Source organism: Kogia breviceps, chromosome 12 (genome assembly GCF_026419965.1).
Source record: "Kogia breviceps isolate mKogBre1 chromosome 12, mKogBre1 haplotype 1, whole genome shotgun sequence".
Taxonomy (NCBI): Eukaryota; Metazoa; Chordata; class Mammalia; order Artiodactyla; family Physeteridae; genus Kogia; species Kogia breviceps.
Genome location: NC_081321.1, coordinates 20,694,454 through 20,717,584, shown reverse-complemented (window position 1 = coordinate 20,717,584; position 23,131 = coordinate 20,694,454). Strand labels below are relative to the sequence as shown.

General features: G+C 38.2%; 1 protein-coding gene across 2 annotated transcripts in view; it reads left to right on the top strand.

The window, feature by feature from the left end:
* The window catches only part of ITPR2 (inositol 1,4,5-trisphosphate receptor type 2), a 526,733-nt gene that overhangs the window by 165,956 nt on the left and 337,646 nt on the right, over positions 1-23,131 (top strand). For both annotated transcript variants that reach the window (XM_059081164.2, XM_059081169.2), the window contains 7 exons: positions 273-434; positions 4,572-4,744; positions 5,657-5,776; positions 5,893-6,078; positions 7,223-7,474; positions 13,743-13,887; positions 15,673-15,823. In XM_059081164.2, the coding sequence (XP_058937147.1) occupies positions 273-434; positions 4,572-4,744; positions 5,657-5,776; positions 5,893-6,078; positions 7,223-7,474; positions 13,743-13,887; positions 15,673-15,823 (1,189 nt within the window). The remainder of the gene's footprint in view (positions 1-272; positions 435-4,571; positions 4,745-5,656; positions 5,777-5,892; positions 6,079-7,222; positions 7,475-13,742; positions 13,888-15,672; positions 15,824-23,131) is intronic.

Here is a 23,131-nt window from a genome sequence, read left to right as displayed (position 1 = left end):
ATTTCTAAACAAAATTAAGCATTTTCTTTATTTATTTACTTTTGTTTCTGTCATTCAACTTAGAGAGTCCTTTTAGCAGTATTTTTCTGTCCCTTAATATGTTGGTCTTATATCCTAAAACAATCTTTTTTTTTTACTTTATGTTAATTCTATTCAAATATTACACAAGTGTTTCCCGGTCAGTGTGTAATAAACACACTGTTTATTGCAATGTTGCAAAACGTGCATCTCCATTCATCAGGATAAGCTGTTGTTTTTTTTTTTCCTGATAGGTATTTGGGATTCTGAAAGCACCCTTTAAGGAGAAAGCAGGAGAAGGCTCCATGCTGAGACTTGAAGATCTGGGGGATCAAAGATATGCCCCCTACAAGTACATGCTGAGGCTGTGCTATCGTGTGCTGAGACATTCACAGCAGGACTACCGGAAAAATCAGGTGGAGGGTGGCTCTCCTTTTTACCTCTGTTTAACATCTAAAGTATGGGCAAAGTTCTTTGGTTACTGTTCGAAGACATTTAAATAGGAACGGGAAATTCTGCTTTGCTATGCAATGTTTTATATCAGCAACACACAAAAATGACCTAAAATGTATTTAAGCTGACATATGTATTTATTCTTCCACGTAAAATTAGAATTGTCAAGGAAGGATGTCTAAGTCCTTGTATGTGCATGGTATTAGCTCCTGCTGGGCAGGAGGCATGCTGGATATCTTATGTTAAAAGTAATGAGACATTTTTTGGCATTTCTAGGAGCATGTGCGGTACCAAATCGCTGTGTGTAGGCCAAAGAGTTCATTGTCTGGTGGAAAACATATGACATGTACATCTGAAACATAAGGTAGAGGCATAGAGGGGACAGGAGAGATAGGAGAGCATTGAGGGAATTCAGGAGAGAGAGGAGCTCAGCTGGGGGAACCCAGGAAGAGGATTTGGAGAAGAAGCATTTGGGTTGGATGAAAATCATTTTCAGAAATTATATGGGAGCAAGCATTTTAGTGAAGAGATATTTCTGAAAAGAGAATGATGGATCCTAGAAAGGGCACTTTCATCCCAAGATATTCCAAACTGTGGAGGACAGGGAACCCAGATGTGTCCAGAGATATAGCTAAAAGTTCCCAACTGCAAGTAAAGTTTCTTTTAAGTCTCAGTTTTGTCTTAAAATATATATAATACTTTGCAGTGTGCTCAATAATATATATTTGCTTAATATAAAATTGCTTTCAGTTAATTATCGTTTGGTACATTAGTGTCCCGTGTTTCTCTTAGCCAGTTGGAAGATGAGTACATAGTTTGTAAACTTCACTGATGAGTTTGGTACATGGAAGGATGCTGTAAGAGAAAGCTGGGAAGGCAGGTAGGACTGAGCCATGGAGGGGCTAGGTTGTCAGGCCTGGAGGCTGCAGGTTATCTGGGAATAGTTAGTAGTAATTACTGAGTGCTTACATTTTACCAGGCTCAGTTCTAAGCACTTTTCACAACATAACTTGGTTAATACTGAGTTAAGATGAAGAACTGATGCACAGAGAGGTTAAATAAATTGCCAAAGAATACACAGTTTTGACTGGAGCCAGTATTCAAACCCAGGCTCTTAATCAGTACTGCCTCTAAAGTAGTCTAAAAGTTATTTGGTAAGAAAAAAAAAATTGCTTTAAAAAAAGTGTGAAAATACATTTTTTTTGAAATTCAGTTTAAAGATTAAGAAAAAGTCTAAAAAGAATATGTAAAACAGATTAACCAGAAGATAAATAATTTGACAAGGACAAGAGTGAGGAAGCAGACAATATAAACAGATTCTTAAATGCTTTTTAATGTAATCCTAGTTATAAACATTTTTCCTCGTAATCGAAAATGCTTGTCATTGGAATTATTTTTCCCAACGTCATTGCATTCCTTTAAGATGGCAAGGTAATGTAGGTAGAGTTATGTTGTTTTATTGGAAGGAAAATTAAGTTCCAGAACGTCAAATGACAGACCTTCAAGCACCCAGAGAGTCAGCTTCCGAGAAGCCTCAGATACCAGGACCACATTAGTCAGTGGAGGTCAGGGATGGGGGTGGAACTGGCGGTCACTCTGTGGCCTCATTTCCCTTCTTGGGTCTAGAAAGATCTACTTTGCTAGACAGGCCTCCACTCCACACTACATGCAATAGTCTATGAGAGAGACTGAATTAACTGAAAAAATCAATAGGTCTACAGGGTTTGCCTGGTACCCTCAGAACCACAGGACCCCCTAATGTGCATGTCCTCTGTTGCAGTCAGTCTTTGGAAGGGTCCTGTGGACCCTCTTTCCACAGCACTGCCCAGTGCTTCAGCACCGGATATCCTTGGTTTGGCTGTTCTGCTAGTACCTAGTAGATTGTCCAGGCAGCATGTCTCAATTGGTGTCTTTTCCCAGTCCCTCGAGGTCAGGCACAAAGTTTTTTCTCACTCCTTCCTGTCTAAGCTGGGGACTCGCATGCCTGGTGTCCTGAGGAGGGACTTCCCTGGTGGCGCAGTGGTTAAGAATCCACCTGCCAATGCAGTGGACACGGGTTTGAGCCCTGGTCTGGGAAGATCCCACATGCCGCGGAGCAACTAAGCCCGTGCTCCACAGCTACTGAGCCTGCGCTCTAGAGCCCATGAGCCACAACTACTGAGCCCATGTGCCACACCTACTGAAGCCCGTGTGCCTAGAGCGCATGCTCCGCAACAAGAGAAGCCACCGCAATGAGGAGTCCATGCACCACAATGAAGAGTAGCCCCCACTTGCCGCAACTAGAGAAAGCTCGTGTGCAACAACAAAGACCCAATGGAGCCAAAAATAAATAATAATAATTTTTAAAAAGCTTGATCAGAAAGATTTCTACTTTTTGCATAATTCCTTGTTCTCCTTTATCCTCACCTATATTTTATAGAGTCCTAATAGGGAATTCTTTTGTGATTTAGTACTAACCCAAGTCTTTCATGTTGAGTTTCTGTTTATTGTTATTATAGAATTTGGAAATACCTCTAATTTCGTTTGATTATTTACTGGCATCTTGATCTATTTATCAAACGTCTGGAGGTTTGCCTTATAGCAGGGTCTGATTACAATAGTCATACAAGTGTATAAATTAATACATATCTTTAAAATGATACACTAATAGAAGACATTTACTTTACTTAACTGGTACGCAATATACAAAACCATCATTTTGAAAAAGGCCACAGAATTTCTGCCTAGAATATACTGAGATTTGTACAACCAGTATCATTTTCAAGGAACAGGTAGGTTCCAGTAAATCTTAAGGCAAAAACACTTTCTAATCAATAAATTTTCCCATCGTAGAAAAAATCCCCAAGGAGAATCCCCAAGAAATTGAAGTGGAAACTTTGGATTGTGGACGGGGTTAAGCTTACCAGTGCTGTGGTTGGCTGAGATGTGGCTTGGAAGAGAGGCGAGGTGGTGGGAAGGGGAAGGAGCAGGTGGAATCATGCATGAGGGAAGCTTGCCAGTGGCATTCTCTTGCTCTAAGGATGAATGTTTCTGTGTTCACCGTGGCTCGCAAGGGCCTCACCTCCCATGTCAGCGCTTGCTTTCTGCTCACTCGCTGTACTCCAGCCACAGTGGCCACCTTGTGTTTACAGAACTCCCAAGACTGGGTTCCACCATTACAGAGCCTTCCACTTGGTACTCCCACTGCTTGATGGCTTCTCTCCCCACGGCTGCCTCCTTTTTTATCATTTCCATCATTTCTATCATAGGTCAAATGTCCCCTCTTCAAGAGTCTACCCCATCTCAAGTTGTCACCTTTTCCCATCCCTCTGTTTGTTTCATTTCACTTCTCAACATGTAAAATGATCCTATTTACTACCTCACTGACTGCCCCTTCTCACTAGGATGTAAGCTCTATGGGAGCTTATCTCTTGTCTTACTGCCGCATCCCTAGTCTCGCAGATAGTACCTGGAATGGCTTTCCAGAAATATGTCTTGGATGAATGGATCTGATCAATAAAGTGATCAATCGCATTATCTTGTTAGATAGCTTTTTAAAGACAAAAAGTGCTGTGAAATTTTATCATTATTTTAAAGAGATTTAATAGGTCATTGTGGTATATGTACAAAAAAAGAAATCAGCCAAGTTCACCTGGGATCGTCATGTAATGGTATAGAGCTCATGCTTCATGAACCAAATGTCAGAGTCATTTTTGTTTTTATAATTATGCCAGAATCCTAGGTTGTAGCTCTTAGTGAGTGTTCAAAGAAGGGCGTCTGTTATACTGGTGAAATCATTACTTACCATGTCATAAAAAATTGTCATTTTAACTCAGTTTACTTTTGTTTTTCTCGCTGGTAAGAGTGTTAAGCGCCCGTATGAAAAATTATTACTAGGCACGTAATTTTCTGTTATAATTTGAATGAAGTATATGTGAATATATTTCCCTTTCCTTCCTCAAATATCCTATTTACTAAAGAATTATTTATCTGCTCTTCTTTAACAATAATTTTTAGCGAGTTTTCTGTTATGAATAAATTAATCGATGTTGCTGACCCTAATAGAACCTGTTATTTCTGAGCTCTTTGGCAGTGCCTCTGACAGTCTTTCTCCTTTGTAGGAATATATTGCTAAGAATTTCTGTGTCATGCAGTCCCAGATTGGCTATGATATTTTGGCAGAAGATACCATCACAGCTTTGTTGCACAACAACAGAAAACTACTAGAGAAACACATCACAGCAAAAGAAATAGAAACATTTGTTAGTTTACTCAGGAGAAATCGGGAACCAAGGTTTGAAGTGGTTCATGCAGTATTCTCTTCTTGTGGGGACTGTGGCTTTTTGCTTTATTTTTAGAACTTTTTAAAAGTTCAAATTGTTTCCCGGACAAAACAGTGTTGAGCTTATTGCTATAATAATTATGTACCATAAAGGGTTATTATCTCATAGGAGATCAAAACCCTTTATAGACATATTTAAATGTAATTAATTTTCACTCTGATAACTTGTGTTTTTATAGTACCCCATAGTTTTTCAAAATATATTCATATTTCATTCAATTCAATACATTGCCTCATTTAAACCCTTGCACATTCTCATGAAGTACACTGGTTGTATAATATTATCCACATTTTAGAGATGAGAAAATAGAAGCCTAGAGACCAACTAGGAACAGAATTTAGAGTTTCTGACTCCGCATCAAGTACCCTGTCTCTTATACCATGCTGCCTTATCTGGGAGAAATGAATGCAGAAAAGTCAAGCAGATTGACAAAATTTTCTTAATTAGCAAGCAAATAAGTGTTAGAAGGTAGAATTGGGCCTTGGACTTGACCAGGCCATATTCATGTTGATTAAGCATGTGCTGTATGTCTGTTTTACTCAGTACAACATCAGCTTTGATCTGGCTTTGTTTTGATATTGTAAATATAACAAGTCACAGTGCTGTGGGATGAATATCACCAAATAAATAAAAGCGAACATATCATTTTTGGAAACAAGATTTGTCCTAAATACAAATAATAGGATATTTAATTTGTTTCTAATGGTGCAGTAGATAAGCAACACATTAGAAAAATGTTACATGGAAATAATATTAAAAATATATCTAGAAAGTCAGTTTCATTATATCTCAAAGTATATTTGGGGGGATGATTTTATAAGATGCTTTTTGTTAATGATCAATTTAATTTTTTCTCTTGTCAGGTTTTTGGATTATTTATCAGATCTCTGTGTGTCTAATACCACCGCTATACCTGTAACTCAAGAACTCATCTGCAAATTTATGTTGAGCCCAGGCAATGCAGATATTCTCATTCAAACTAAGTAAGCCCATATGATGGAGACATCCTTTTCTGTTCATTATTTGTAAGCAGTACAGTTCCTTATCATGTTTCTGAATGAGTTTGTTCATAGATTTTGTGTGTGTTATTTATTTCAAGGCTGGTCTCAATGCAAGGAGACAACCCCATGGAGAGCATCATCCTTTCAGATGACATTGATGAGGAAGAAGTATGGCTCTACTGGATTGACAGCAACAAGGAACCTCATGGCAAAGCTATCAGGCACCTTGCTCAGGAAGCAAAAGAAGGCACCAAGGCTGATTTAGAAGTTCTTACCTACTACAGGTTAAGTATTGTAGAGAATCGTAATTCTCAGTCTCACATATTCATTGAGAGATGATTCTCTGATATCTCGAAAAGTTAGGGATCTATGAAGAAGAAATTTAAGAAGTTGTGTCAGAACTAGGGTAGCTGAAATATTTAGTATTATTTAAAATATTCACAATAAATGTAAACATCTGTGTTTTCCACATATACCACTTGCAATTTCCTAATTTTCCACTAGTTTGGAACTGTTGTGCAGCAAAGGATTTTTTCCTCTTGTTGACTGGTGTGGGTGCAGATGAGAGACGTGTTGGGACCTAGGTAGTCAAGTTGAGAGGGAGGTGAAATTGGGGCTGGGGAAGATGATCCGGTTGTAGGGGTGGCCTCAGAGAAATTTAGCCGGTAGTTATGTATATACCACTTGTGATTATGTGGAGACCTAGGGCTTCAGAGAAACTGGTGTCTTTAGCTGTGAAAGTTCAGCGGGGGCATATGGCAGTCGAAATTTCAATGGTAGTTGCTGGTGGTCAGTATATCGGGAGCAAGAAACTAGCTGGCGTTTTTGAGTCTAAGGCTTGGAAACCCAAGGCAGAAGCCCTTGGGCAACTTTGGGCCCAAAGGACAGGAATCTGAGAAAGGCAGAGAATTCACTGTGTTCCTTGGTTTCTGTAGCCACAACTACAAAGCCAAAGGCTACTTTCTGGATCTCAGAGGCTGATGAATCCAAGTGTACCAATGCCTTTGGATTGATCCCATTTGGTTTGGGAACCGAGTGGGTCTACCCTTGGAGTATAGATACCAGAGCCTGGAGCTGAGTGAGCCTGGGCAAGGCAGAGAGAGATGGTTTCATGTGAGCTGTTGTCCATAGCCTACAGCCTTAGTGTATTTGCAGACCTAGGAAACCGAGAACTGAGAGCCTAATGACACTCTCCACCAGGTATATGTTGCTGGAACGAGTAAGAGAAGTTGCAACTGAATGGGCATAGAGGTGATTTCATCTGTGTGTTGTCATTTGATCACTTAACCTACCACCAGAAGAGTTTGACTCCAGTTATCACCTACACTGGGAAATATGGGAATCATAAAAGTAGATGCTGATTGATACTAACATTGATGAACTTTATCCAGATAAGACAAATAATGCTATATGTTTAATATTTTTAAGGTACCAGCTAAATCTCTTTGCAAGGATGTGCTTGGATCGCCAGTATCTGGCCATAAACCAAATTTCTACACAGCTCTCTGTTGATCTGATCCTGCGGTGTATGTCAGATGAGAGCCTGCCCTTTGACCTCCGAGCATCTTTTTGTCGCCTTATGCTGCACATGCATGTTGACCGGGATCCCCAGGAGTCTGTGGTGCCTGTTCGCTATGCCAGGCTCTGGACAGAAATCCCCACGAAGATCACGATTCATGAGTATGTTTGGAAAAATTCCTTTTTTAAAAAAAAATTTTTGAATATTTTTTATTTTATTATACAGCAGGTTCTTATTAGTCATCAATTTTTTTTTTTTTTTTTTTGGCGGTACGCAGGCCTCTCACTGTTGTGGCCTCCCCCGTTGCGGAGCACAGGCTCCGGACGTGCAGGCTCAGTGGCCGTGGCTCACGGGCCCAGCCGCTCCACGGCATGTGGGATCTTCCCGGACCGGGGCACAAACCCGTGTCCCTGCATTGGCAGGTGGACTCTCAACCACTGCGCCACCAGGGAAGCCCAGTCATCAATTTTATACACATCAGTGTATACATGTCAATCCCGATCGCCCAATTCAGCACACCACGATCCCCACCCCACTGCAGTTTTCCCCCCTTGGTGTCCATATGTTTGTTCTCCACATCTGTGTCTCAATTTCTGCCCTGAAAACTGGTTCATCTGTACCATTTTTCGAGGTTCCACATATATGCGTTAATATACAGTATTTGCTTTTCTCTTTCTGACTTACTGCACTCTGTATGACAGTCTTGAGATCCATCCACGACTCAACAAATGACCCAATTTTGTTCCTTTTTATGGCTGAGTAATATTCCATTGTATATATGTACCACATCATCTTCATGCATTTGTCTGTCGATGTGCATTTAGGTTGCTTCCATGAACTGGCTATTGTAAATAGTGCTGCAATGAACATTGGGGTGCATGTGTCTTTTTGAATTATGGTTTTCTCAGGGTAGATGCCCAGTAGTGGGATTGCTGGATCATATGGTAATTCTATTTTAAGTTTTTTAAGGAACCTCCATACTGTTCTCCATAGTGGCTGTATCAATTTACATTCCCACCAACAGTGCAAGAGGGTTCCCTTTTCTCTACACCCTCTCCAGCATTTGTTGTTTGTAGATTTTCTGATGATGCCCATTCTAACTGGTGTGAGGTGATACCTCATTGTAGTTTTGATTTGCATTTCTCTAATAATTAGTGATGTTGAGCAGCTTTTCATGTGCTTTTTGGCCATCTGTATGTATGTCTCTTTGGAGAAATGTCTATTTAGGTCTTCTGCCCATTTTTGGATTGGGTTGTTTTTTTTTTAATATTGAGCTGTATGAGCTGTTTATATATTTTGGAGATTAGTCCTTTGTCTGCTGATTCATTTGCAAATATTCTCTCCCATTCTGAGGGTTCTCTTTTCGTCTTGTTTATGGTTTCCTTTGCTGTGCAAAAGCTTTTAAGTTTCATTAGGTCCCATTTGTTTATTTTTGTTTTTATTTCCATTACTTTAGGAGGTAGATCAAAAAAGATCTTGCTGAAATTTATGGCAAAGAGTGTTCTTCCTATGTTTTCCTCTAAGAGTTTTATAGTTCCCAGTCTCACATTTAGGTCTCTAATCCATTTTGAGTTTATTTTTGTGTATGGTGTTAGGGAGTGTTCTAATTTCATTCTTTTATATGTAGCTGTCCAGTTTTCCCAGCACCACTTATTGAAGAGACTGTCTTTTCTCCATTGTATATCCTTGCCTTCTTTGTCATAGATTAGTTGACCATAGGTGCGTGGGTTTATCTCTGGGCTTTCTATCTTGTTCCATTGATCTATGTTTCTGTTTTTGTGCCAGTACCATATTGTCTTGATTACTGTAGCTTTGTAGTATAGTTTGAAATCAGGGAGTCTGATTCCTCCAGCTCCGTTTTCTTTCCCTCAAGACTGCTTTGGCTATTCGGGGTCTTTTGTGTCTCCGTCCATACAAATTTTAAGATTTTTTGTTCTAGTTCTGTAAAATATGCCATTGGTAATTTGATAGGGATTGCATTGAATCTGTAGATTGCTTTGGGTAGTATAGTCATTTTCACAATATTGATTCTTCCAATCCAAGAACATAGTATATATCTCTCCATCTGTTGTTATCATCTTTAATTTCTTTCATGAGTGTCTTATAGTTTTCTGCATACAGTTCTTTTGTCTCCCTAGGTGAGTTTATTCCTAGGTATTTTATTCTTTTTGTTGCAGTGGTAAATGGGTGTGTTTCCTTAATTTCCTCTTTCAGATTTTTCATCATTATTGTATAGGAATGTAAGAGATTTCTGTGCATTAGTTTTGTGTCCTGCAACTTGACCAAATTTATTGAATAGCTCTAGTAGTTTTCTGGTGTCATCTTTAGGATTCTCTATGTATAGTATCATGTCATCTGCAAACAGTGACAGTTTTACTTATTTTCCAATTTGTATTCCTTTTATTTCTTTTTCTTCTCTGATTGCCATGGCTAGGACTTCCAAAACTATGTTGAATATTAGTGGTGAGAGTGGACATCCGTGTCTTGTTCCTTATCTTAGAGGAAATGCTTTCAGTTTTTCACCATTGAGAATGATGTTTGCTGTGGGATTGTCGTATATGGCCTTTATTATGTTGAGGTAGGTTCCCTCTGTGCCCACTTTCTGGAGAGTTTTTTTGGGGTTGTTTTTGTTTTTGTTTTTTTTGGTATGCGGGCCTCTCACTGTTGTGACCTCTCCCATTGCGGAGCACAGGCTCCGGACGCGCAGGCTCAGCGGCCATGGCTCACGGGCCCAGCCGCTCTGCGGCATGTGGGATCTTACCGGACCGGGGCATGAACCTGTGTCCCCTGCATTGGCAGGAGGACTTTCAACCACTGTGCCACCAGAGAAGCCCCCTGGAGAGTTTTGATCATAAATGGGTGTTGAATTTTGTTAAAAGCTTTTTCTGCAGCTATTGAGATGATTTTTATTGAGATGGTTTTTATTCTTCAGTTTGTTAATATGGTGTATCACATTGATTGATTTGTGTATATTAAAGGATCCTTGCATTCCTGGGATAAATCCCACCTGATCATGGTGTATGATCCTTTTAATGTGTTGTTGGATTCTGTTTGCTAGTATTTTGTTGAGGATTTTTTCATCTATAATCATCAGTGATATTGGTCTGTAATTTTCTTTTTTTTGTAGTATCTTTGTCTGGTTTTGGTATCAGGGTGATGGAGGCCTCATAGAATGAGTTTAGGAGTGTTCCTTCCTCCACAGTATTTTGGAAGAGTTTGAGAAGGATGGGTATTAGCTCTTCTCTAAATGTTTGATAGAATTCACCAGTGAAGCCATCTGGTCCTGGACTTTTGTTTGTTGGAAGATTTTTAATCACAGTTTTAATTTCATTACTTGTGATTGGTCTGTTCATATTTTATACTTCTTCCTGGTTCAGTCTTGGAAGGTTATACCTTTCTAAGAATTTGTTCATTTCTTCCAGGTTGTCCATTTTATTTGCATAGTGTTGCTTGTAGTAGTCTCTTAAGATGCTTTATATTTCTGCAGTGTCTTTTGTGACTTCTCCTTTTTCATTTCTAATTTTATTGATTTGAGTCCTCTCCCTCTTTTTCTTGGATTAGTCAGGCTAATGGTTTATCAATTTTGTTTATCTTCTCAAAGAACCAGGTTTTAGTTTTATTGATCCTTTGCTATTGTTTTCTTTGTTTCTATTTTATTTATTTCTGCTCTGATCTTTATGATTTCTTTCCTTTTGTTAACTTTGGGTTTTCTTTGTTCTTCTTTCTCTAGTTTCTTTAGGTGTAAGGTTAGATTGTTTATTTGAGATTTTTCTTGTTTATTGAGGTAGGCTTGTATGGCTGTAAACTTTCCCCTTAGAACTGCTTTTGCTGCATCCCATAGGTTTTGGATTGTTGTGTTTTCTTTGTCATTTGTCTCTAGGTATTTTTTGATTTCCTCTTTGATTTCTTCAGTGATCTCTTGGTTATTCAGTAACGGATTGTTTAGCCTCCATGTGTTTGTGTTTTTTACGTTTTTTTCCCTGTAACTGATTTCTAATCTCATAGTGTTGTGGTCAGAAGAGATGCTTGATATGATTTCCATTTTCTTAAAGTTACTGAGGCTTGATTTGTGACCCAAGATGCAGTCTATCCTGGAGAATGTTCCGTGTGCACTTGAGAAGAAAGTGTAGTCTGCTGTTTTTGGATGGGATGTCCTGTAAATATCAGTTAAATCTATCTGGTCTATTATGTCATTTAAAGCTTGTGTTTCCTTATTTATTTTCATTTTGGATGATCTGTCTTTTGGTGTGAGTTGTTAAAGTCCCCCACTACCATTGTGTTACTGTCAATTTCCTCTTTTACAGCTGTAGCAGTTGCCTTATGTATTGAGGTGCTCGTATGTTGGATGTATATATATTTATAATTGTTATATCTTCTTCTTGGATTGACCCCTTGATCATTATGTAGTGTCCTTCCTTGTCTCTTGCAGCATTCTTTATTTTAAAGTCTATTTTATCTGATATGAGTATTGCTATTCCAGCTTTCTTTTGATCTCTTTTTGCATGGAATATCTTTTTCCATCCCCTCACTTTCAGTCTGTATGTGTCCCTAGGTCTGAAGTGGGTCTCTTGTAGACAGCATATATATGGGTCTTGTTTTTGTATCATTCAGCAAGCCTGCGTCTTTTGGTTGGAGCATTTAATCCATTCACATTTAAGGTAATTATCGATATGTATGTTCCTATGAACATTTTCTTGATTGTTTTGGGTTTCTTTTTGTAGGTCCTTTTCTTCTCTTGTGTTTGCCACTTAGAGAAGTTACTTTAGCATTTGTTGTAGAGCTGGTTTGGTGATGCTGAATTCTCTTAGCTTTTGCCTGTCTGTAAAGCTCTTGATTTCTCCATCGAATCTGAATGAGATTCTTGCTGGGTAGAATAATGTTGGCTGTAGGTTCTTCCCTTTCATCACTTTAAGTATATCATGCCACTCCCTTCAGGCTAGTAGAGTTTCTGCTGAGAAATCAGCTGTTAACCTTATGGGAGTTCCCTTGTATGTTATTTGTCATTTTTCCCTTGCTGCTTTCAATAATTTTTCTTTGTCTTTAATTTTTGCCAATTTGATTACTATGTGTCTCAGCATGTTTCTCCTTGTGTTTATCCTGTATGGGATTTGCTGCACTTCCTTGACTTGGGTGGCTCTTTCCTTTCCCATGTTAGGGAAGTTTTCTACTATAATCCCTTCAAATATTTTCTCTGGTCCTTTCTCTCTCTCTTCTCCTTCTGGGACCCCTATAATGTGAATTTTGTTGTGTTTAATGTTGTCCCAGAGGTCTCTTAGGCTGTCTTTTTTTCCTTTTATTTATTTTTTTCTTTATTCTCTTCTGCAGCAATGAATTCCACCATTCTGTCTTCCAGGTCACTTATCTGTTTTCTGCCTCAGTTATTCTGCTATTGATTCCTTCTAGTGTATTTTTCAATTCAGTTATTGTATTGTTCATCTCTGTTTGTTTGTTCTTTAATTCTTCTAGGTCTTTGTTACACATTTCTTGCATCTTCTGGATCTTTGCCTCCATTCTTTTTCCAAGGTCCTGGATCATCATCACCATCGTTATTCTGAATTCTTTTTCTGGAAGGTTGTCTAACTCTACTTCATTTAGTTGTTTTTCTGGGGTTTTATCTTGTTCCTTTTTCTGGTACATTGCCCTCTGCCTTTTCGTCTTGTCTTTCTGTGAATGTGGTTTTTGTTCCACAGGTTGCAGGATTGCAGTTCTTCTTGCTTCTGCTCTGGAAAAATTTCTTGAAGAGTTTTAAATTCAGCAGATGAACCCAATGATTTTGATTATGTCTGCAACTTTTAAAGACTTTTTTTGAAGTATATTTGCTTTACAGTGTTGTGTTAATTTCTAGTATACAGCAAAGTGATTTGGTTATATATATATGTATACATTCTTTTTCATCTTCTTTTCCATTACGATTTATCACAGAACATTGAGTGTGGTTCCTTGTGCTATACAGTAGGACCTAGTTGTTTATCCATTCTATATATAATAGTTTGCATCTACTAATCCCAAACTCCCAATCCATCCCTCCCCCAAATGTCTTCAGTTTTGAAATGAAATATAACGAAAGGCATTTCTTTATTCAGACTTGGATTGTTAATCTTCCAAATGCAAACAAGATACTCTTTTTGGAAAGTAAAATGACAACTCTTAATAATAGAAAAGTTATTCTGGAAACCAGTAAACAGAAATCATGTTAATAAAAGGAGTAACAAATAATAAAAGGAGTAAAAATGGTAGACTCTGATTTAAATGCTTTACATGTGTTAACTCATTTCAAAATAGCCCCATTTTACAGATGAGGGCACAAAGTTTAGAAAGGTTAATTATTTTACCCAAGTTTAGAAGTCAAGAGGTTAAAATATATACTTTTTCCTATTTTAAATGATGACAATCAATTTAACTTCCTTTAAATTCTTTCTGTCTTCCCAGATATGATTCTATAACTGACTCTTCCAGAAATGATATGAAGAGGAAATTTGCACTGACAATGGAATTTGTTGAAGAATACTTGAAAGAGGTTGTAAATCAGCCTTTTCCTTTTGGAGATAAAGAAAAAAACAAACTGACATTTGAGGTAATTTTTTAAAACAATTAATCCGTGAGGTTATTCAATTTACGCTATCTACAATTAGATATATTGAACATCAAAGATTTTTTTCCCTCTAATATTTAGGATATTTTAGTAATTAAGTGTTAAATTCATGAACATACGATTCCCTCTGCAGCTAATTAAAAGATAGGTTTGATACTCTAATTATACATGATATAGAATACTAAATTTTTTTTTTTGTGGTACGTGGGCCTCTCACTGTTGTGGCCTCTCCCATTGCGGAGCACGGAGCACAGGCTCTGGACGCACAAGCTCAGTGGCCATGGCTCACGGGCCTAGCTGCTCTGTGGCATGTGGGATCTTCCCAGACTGGGGCACAAACCCGTGTCCCCTGCATCAGCAGGCGGACTCTCGACCACTGCGCCACCAGGGAAGCCCCTAAATATTTTATGTATAATTATCTGTTAGATACTCTGATTTTTTTAGTTTCATTTATTGTGTAAGGTTTATTGCATTTAATGAACAAAGACAGCTTTGCATATTTATAAAATGTTTGGATACATTTTTTCCATCTCCATGAAGGTAATGCTTTTAGGCTTATTAAACTGAATTGAAATACCTCCAGTTATAATATCAGTTTTGGGATATAGGGAGAAAACTAGAGAAAAGATGCCATTACATGATATCTGGGGTATTAGGTGCCTACTGGTTTGTAACAGATTACCCCCAAACTTAGCAGCCCAAAGCAACAAGCATGTATTATCTCACAGTTTCTGTGGGTCAGGAATCTGGGAGGGCTTATTAGTTGAGTAGTTCTAGGTCAGGGTCTCTCATGAGGTCAGGATCTCACAAGCTATTGATTGGGGTTGCAGTTTCTGTGGGTCAGGAATCTGAGAGGGCTTATTAGTTGTATGGTTCTAGGTCAGGGTCTCTCATGAGGTCAGGGTCTCACAAGCTGTTGATTGGGGTTGCAGTCATCTGGGGTTAGATGATCTGCTTCTAAGATCACTTGTGTGGTTACTGGCGGCTATACTTCCTTGCTGGCTATTGTCTAGACACTTCATCTTCTTGCCGTGTGGGCCTTTCCATAGGCTGCCTCAGTGTCCTTAAAGTATGGCACCTGGCTTCCCCCAGAGCAACCATTAGAGGGAGAGAAAGAGAGAACTCAAGATGGAACTTGCAATCTCCTATAACCTAATCTTAGAATTGTCGTGTCATCACTTCTGCTGTATGCTGTTGGAGACAATGACTAACCCTGGGGCAATGTGGAAGGAGACCCTACATTGGGCGCCATCTTGGAAGCTGACTCTCACACCTAGTATGTCCTATAGTATCCAGGAGACCACACAGTGGCATAAGGAACATATATTTCTAGACAAATTTCTTGGATAATATTCATTTATTAAAGTAATTCATTAACATAACTATTTATTAAGTGGTTTCCTACTGTCGTAAGTTAATGTTTAAATAAGAGGTAAATAATTCTAATGTAAACCTCTTTTAACCACCCTGATACAACTAAGATCTTGTCTTGTCCCTTCCTTGCTGGCTGTTGACAAGATTCCTCATCTTCTTGTCACATGGGCCTTTGATGGGGTTGATGAACTGGTCTTATTTGGATTTAATTCTAAACTTGACTAAATTGGAGTTCAGTGCTTGCTTTCGCAGGTATTTCACTTCCTAGATATTAAAGAATTAGAAAGGTTAGAAATACCTGCACTAGCTTAGATAATAAAAAGTCAATGGTAATTTCCGTTCCTAATGTTTTTCTTTTATTCTTCACCTTCTCCCCGCCTTTTAAAAATTAAGGTGGTCCACTTGGCTCGGAATCTCATATACTTCGGATTTTATAGTTTCAGTGAATTATTAAGGCTAACAAGAACACTTCTGGCTATCCTCGATATCGTTCAGGCCCCCATGTCATCGTATTTTGAAAGATTAAGCAAATTTCAAGATGGAGGTAAGAACTTTGGAGAAAAGTTATAATCTTTTTGGTATTCCGTTGAGGTGAGATAGAAAACAAATCCACAGAGAAGTGGTTGTTAACATGTACCTGCTAATATATGTGTGCAAATGGAATGTCATCCTGTGATAGGACTGAGTGACCAGAGGCTGGGTGTACAAACATTCTTCTGTGTTTTTAATGAAAAGCTTTAAAAGACAACTTCATAAGATCAATGAATTCCACCTTCAGCAGCTCATGTTGTGGTCAATCCACTAGTGAAGTATTATGTGTTAAAAAATAAAAACATCTTAATATTTGTGATCATCCTGTTGTGTGTCATGTGCTGGCTACGCTTCATAGCATGGCATAAAAAGTGCAGAGAATGGGCACACTCAGGGTCACACCAGAGAAGCAGAGAGTGCAAGGCTAGCACAAGAGGCAGTACAGTAAAGTGGGCAAGAGAGCATGTGCTTTTGAGTCAGAGTGCCTATGTTCAAATCCTGCCTTGACCATTTATTAACTTAGGCAAGGTACTTATCTTCTCCAAGAGTTTCTTTTCTTATCTGAGGTATGACGTTGAAAATAACAATATCTTCCTCACAGTCTCCATGTGAGAATTAAGTGAATGTGTACAACATATTCAAAGCACTTGTAACAGTGCCCATCTCATAACTCAATAAAATTTTTTTCAGATGGTGATTGTCTTTAAGTTGGATGCTCTGAAAATACCGTGTGGTATAGAATTATTTGCAGAATGTATACTGAAGAGTGCATTTAAGGTATACAGCTGTAAGGAAGTGGGGAAGGTAGGATTGGGCAGACAGAGAAGCTGAGCCACAGTGAGGTTACCATTGAGGTCATTGCTGATCCTACAGGGAGCTCTGGAGCTGAGTTGGCCCTTCAAAGTGGTCACAAATTAAGGCAAAGGGCCTGAGCTTTATATCCTCGCATTAGCCAGCCTTGACTGCTGGCTTCATCACAGAGTGGGTGTGTAGCCTTGGGTAAGGCAGTTCCCCCTGGACAAGGGTCACTCTTAGTGGGAAGCACGGCTTCGAGAAGACAGCAGTCATCATGCCCAGCAACTGAGGAAACCAGTGCCTCAGCTCTAAGAGGTGATGCGGGTGGAGCACAATGTATCCACTATAGTATCCACTACAGGATTAAACAGTAAAGCCAGAAATCTAACTTCAGACATAGGGAAGAAATATCTGACTAGGAATGATAAACAAACAAGTAGCTGAAGTAATTAATTGTTATGCCTAAATCTCAGTTCCTTCTACATCTGCCCAAAATCTGTACAGACCAATAAGAAGCAAATTATACACCATAAATCCCTCACCTTCAGCAGAACTAGAAGACAGAGGACAGTCTGAACTTCAGTTATTATAAGTGGAAAAGCTACGTCAGTTTTTAGTGGCACTGTCTCACTGTTCCTACTGAGAGCCTCTGGACAGTTAGGGAGTTCTGGAAAAACCATGTGGAAGAGACAGGAAGGGATTGTGTGAAAATCACCCTTAGAATTCCTTGGCTGTCCAGTGGTTAGGACTCCTTGCTTCCACTTCTGGAGGCCTAGATTCAATCCCTGGTCAGGGAACTAAGATCCATCAAACCGTATGGTGTGGCCAAAAAAAAAAAAAAAAAAAAAAGAAAGAAAGAAAAGAAAAAAGAAAATCACCCTTAGAAAAAGAAAGTCTGTCTATCCTAAGGGTGAAAATATTGAAAGAGATTCCAGGTAGATAAGAGCACTGAGTAAGGAGGAAGGAACTTGAAAGTACACAGGTAGCAGTTGTGGAAAAGCAATGCTTCTAGGGATGAACAAGGTTAAAAGTAAGGAAGAGGCACCCTTTGGAGTCTTGTTGGTGAAGACAAAAAGAAGCAAGGTGAGGAAATCTAGATTACCAGATAAAAGAAACTAACACGGTATTGTGAAGCAATTATACTCCAATAAAGATCTATTTTTTAAAAAAATTGAAGAAAATATAACTCTTCCTCCACTGCCCCCCAACAAAAGCCAGACTTTAAAGAAACTGCACTTCATGACTCAGACAGAAGAGGGTGCTTCTGAACTGAAGATCTTGTAAACCAGCTCATGTTGTCACCTTGTCCATGAAATGCAGAAATGTAATCAATCTTCATCTCTATGAAAGGACTGTAAGATCAAAACAATGCAGAATCAAAACATTTCAGTTGATGGAAACTTCTCTCTGAACATCAACCATGAAAGAGAAGAAAATTGTAACATGATACTCTAAACTGAATTAAACATCTTCAAACATGAAACATGAATGTATGAAATACACGTTGAATCATAAATCCAAGAACTAAGGTTAGAAATGGACCAACACAAACCAGTCAGAAATGAAATGAAAGTTGATTGGACTCAGAAAAGAAAAAGACTTTATTATTATTATTTTTAGAAATAACAGACCAAATTACAAGATATCAAAGGAAGAATACATTTGAATGAAAGTATAGTAAGCACCATTGAAGAAAGGCAGGAGGACAGTGATGAGAATGTTAAGGATTTAAAGAAACAAGTAAAAATGGTCAGTGAGAAAGTGGTTGAAATGGAAGAAAAGCAAAGAAGAGCCATCATAGGAATAATTGGAGTCCCTGAAAAAGAAAAACAAAACAGTGGAACAGTCCTGAGATTTAAAATTCCAATCCAAGAAAACATTCTGTAACTAGAAGATAACCTGAAATCTACATGGTGAAGTTACGTAGGATGGTAATCTCCAAGACTTAAGACATAGAAAAATGAAACTATTATATATAGTATATATTCAGACAGAGTGGTGAGGGGGACAGGGAGGCAGTATGAAAGCAAATGGAGAAAAAAGGAAAGGAAAGATGCTTCCTGGTATGATGCTTTTTGCAATACCCAGTTTACTTTACACCAGGCCATTCTTTAAAAACTTAGAAATTGATTTTGACTTTTGTTCTCAGTGCTTATAGTCTGCTTTCAGAGTTATACCCTACAGAGTATTTTATTCCTCTGAAAATTTGCTGATATCTTGTACGTGCTCTCCACTGTCCTGTGTGTGTCTGCCCTCTAAGACACGTTTTTAACTCTTTTCAATATTTTATAATGCTCATATTTTCTCATGAACTCCATTCACCTCTGGATACCTTAATCATTCTTTCAACTCTCTGAGAATGATTAATTTTTCAATAAGAATTTATTGAGCAACTATTGCATGCCAGACATTATTCTAGACACTGGAAAAAAAAATGATGAACAAGATAGAGTCCTTAGCCCTAGGGGGGACAGACAATTAATAAATAGGCATAATCCCTCACCTCTCCCTATTGGGGGAGACAGTCAGATAATAAACAAATGAATATACACTGTTACATTGGATAATACTATGGACAAAAATCAAGTAGGACAATATGGAGCATGATGGAGAAGGGAGGGGCAGTTATTTTTAGCTAGAGTAGATTCTTTTTCAGTTGAAGTATAGTTGGTTTGCAGTATTGTGTTAGTTTCAGGTGTACAGCAAAGTGTTTCTGTTATACATACGAATATATCTATTTTTTTTCAGATTCTTTTCCCTTATAGATTATTGTGAAATACTGAGTATAGTTCCTTGTGGTGTATAGTAGGACCTTGTTGGTTATCTATTTTATATATAGTAATGTGTATATGTCAATCCTAATCTTCCAATTTATCCCTTCCCCCCTTACTCCCTAGTAACCAAAGTTTATTTTCTACATCTGTAACTATTTCTGTTTGTATATAAGTTCATTTGTATCATTTTTTAAGATTCCACATATAAGTGATATCATATGATATTTGCCTTTGCCTGACTTACTTCACTTAGTATGATAATTTCTAGGTCCATCCATGTTGCTGCAAAAGGCAATATTACATTCTTTTTTATGTCTGAGTAATATTCCATTGTATATATGTACCATATCTTCTTTATCCATTCATCTGTTGCTGGACATTTAGGTTGCTTCCATGTCTTGGCTATTGTAAATAGTGCTGCTATGAACATTGGGGTGCATGTATCTTTTCAAATTATAGTTTTCTCCAGATATATGCCCAGGAGTGGGATTGCTGGATCATATGGTTGCTCTGTTTTTAGTTTTTTAAGGAACTTCCATACTGTTCTCCACAGTGGCTGTATCAATTTACATTCCCACCAACAGTGCAGGAGGGTTCCCTTTTCTCCACACCCTCTCCAACATTTATTATATGTAGACTTTATGATGATGGCCATTCTGACTGGTGTGAGGTGATACCTCACTGTAGTTTTGGTTTGCATTTCTAGCTGGTTTTTGTTTGCATTGAACAACCTCTCTGATATCTGAACAGAGACCTACATGCATCAAGGAAGACTGCCCTGAGGCAGAGTCAGCTTGTTACATGTGAGGAGCAGCAGGAAGGCCAGTTTGGCTGAGGCAAAGTGAGGGAAGGGAGAATACAGGAGAAAAGGCTGGAGAAGCTCAGACTGTAGAGATTTGTAGACCCTTGAATTTGAATTGTGCTCTAAGTTGGATGGGTAACTTCAGAGGGTTTTGAGACGGGATCAATATGATTTGATAACTTTGGCTGCTGAGAGGACAGTAGTGAACATGTATGTGGACACAAATGTTAGAAAGACCATAGAAAGGAGGCTATGGCAGGATTGGAAGATGGTGTTGGACTAGAATAGAAGTGGTAGAAGTGGATGAATTTGGAATGGTACTATCCTGACTCATAGGACTTGGATGTGAAATGGGAAAGAAAGAAGAGAGTCAAAGATTATTCCTGGGTTTTGAAAGCAGTTGGATGAATGTGGTACTATTTATTGAGGTTAGAAAGACTAGTGGATAAGTGGGGTTTGGGGGACAATCGGGATTTCTGTTTGGGCACATCAGGTGTGAAATGACTGTTAGGCATCCAGTGGGGATGTTATGGTGACAGTTGGATATGTGGATGAACTTAGGGTATTGTCAGGGTAGAAATATGAATGTGAGAATTGGTGCATAGGAGACATGAATATTATCACTTAAGGAGTGATTGTTGATTGGGAAGAAATGACATCTAAAGACTGAATCCTGGATGCACCAACATTGAACAACAAGATAGAGGAGGAGCCTGCAAAAGAGACTGGGACAGAGAAACAGTGAGTAAAGAGGAAAACCAGGAGAATATGTTGTCTTGGAGGCCAAATGAAAAGTAATTGTAATTGTTTGTTGGCTTATATGATATATTTCCTAGATAGCTGCTGTTCATTGAGTACTGTATGTGCTGAGTGGTTTTCCATGGACTACTTTTCAGGTAGAGTGACTTGTGCTTAACCATGACAGACAGTGCTACTGTATTAATTAAATATAAAACACCATAATTCTATTCCAGTATAAAAGGTGATTCATGACAGTTTTTATCAGCCCATTATAATTCTCTAAGAAACTTCTTTCTGTGTTGTAAGAAATACCTGTATGTGTCCTGCATGAACCGAGGCTCAGAGGTCTCTCCCTTTTGAGACTTGACTCATGTGGTGTGTAGAATGGTGTCTCTTTATTTGGAGAAGTGCATTTTCCTAATCTGTGGAAAGGGTTTGTGGATTTTGCCTAGATTTTTGGAATTTGAAAGAATGTGTTTAGTAGTAAATACCCTAGAAATCTGTTATTCTGGTTCTTGGTGCATTGAAATTAATTTGAATTTAAGGACTATAGTTTAAGATCCCTTCTCTTGATATTTGCAAATCAGAGGGTAAATTATTTCTTTTATACATTCCTATTATTGGATACATAATGTAAACTGTGAGAAAATATAGTTTGTTGTTAAGCATGATTTGGTAACAGTGGCGATTATACCGCAAAAGAACCTCTGAGAGAATTTGTTATAGTGAGCTTCCTTCATTTCTCTCAACTCTAAAAGTCCTTCTCAAGGAATCATTTTTGCTTTTACTAGCACTAAATGTTTATTTAATATCATTATCTTGCATACATATGGTAGGACAATGCTTTTATAGTAAAGCACTCTTTAGATTTATTTGGAGCATAACTATACTTGCAAGAAAAAAAAAAAGTTCTATACTTTTTGTCAATGTTGACTTGAGGTACATTTGAAAAAGTGAATATGTGGCTTTATTTACATTATATAAAATAGAAAAGAAAGAATGTACCTCACAGGGATACATTGTTTGCTCATAAATATTGCCAATATGCGAATATAATGGAATTGTGCCTGGATTCCACACTGTTTTGTAAAAAGTACCAATATAGAAAACCATAATCAGGGAGATTAATTTAATTTGCCTAAGATTCATTAGTAAGTTAGTAGCATTGCTAAGAATTAAAGTGCAAGGAATTAGTCTTCCTATCTTTTGCACCACTCAATTATTTATTAGTTTGATGAACTAATATTTTAGAAAAATTGTTACTGAGGTTAGAATTTTGGTCCGTAAATTTTTTTTAAGTTAACACTTCTGTAGGGGCTCGGTCTTCTAGGTATTCTTTAAGGTAAGTAAACAAAATACAGAGTTGAAAATAAATTTTTAAAATAAAAAATAATAAAATTGGGACAAAGCAACATCATGTGCTTCTAGATGTGACGTACTAAGAAGGACACAACATTGCCTATTTAGTATTCCTGACAAAAATTCATAATCTCCATCTAATCATGAAGAAATATCAGACAGGTACAAATTGCAGGGGGTATTTTATAGAACAACTGGCTTGAACATTTCGAAAATGTCAGTGTTATGAAAGAGAAAGTTTGAGAAACTGTTTCAGAATAAAGGAGATTAAAGAGACATGACAACTACATATAATATGTGGTTTTGGATCAGGAAAATTATTATCTACAGAAGACATTATTGGCACAATTGGTAAAACTTGAATATGGATTGTACATTAGGTTGTAGTGTCGTATCAGATTTCCTGAATTTTATAATTGTACTGTACTGTCGTGATGTAAGAGAATGTACTTGTTTTTAGCAAATACGTGCTGAAGAATTGAGAGTTAAAAAGGTCATGATGTTTGGAAATAACTCTCAAAGAGTGCAGGAAAGGGGCTTCCCTGGTGGCGCAGTGGTTGAGAATCCGCCTGCTGATGCAGGAGACACGGGTTTGTGCCCCGGTCCGGGAAGGTCCCACATGCCGCGGAGCAACTAAGCCCATGAGCCATGGCTGCTAGGCCTGCGCGTCCCGAGCCTGTGCTCCGCAATGGGAGAGGCCACAACAGTGAGAGGCCCGCCAAAAAAAAAGTGCAGGAAAGATTTTGTGTGTGTGTGTGTGTGTGTGTGTATACAGAGAGAGAGAAGTGGAAATGTGGCAGAATTTGTGAATCTGATAAATACGGGCAGAGAGTGTTATGGTTGTTCTTTG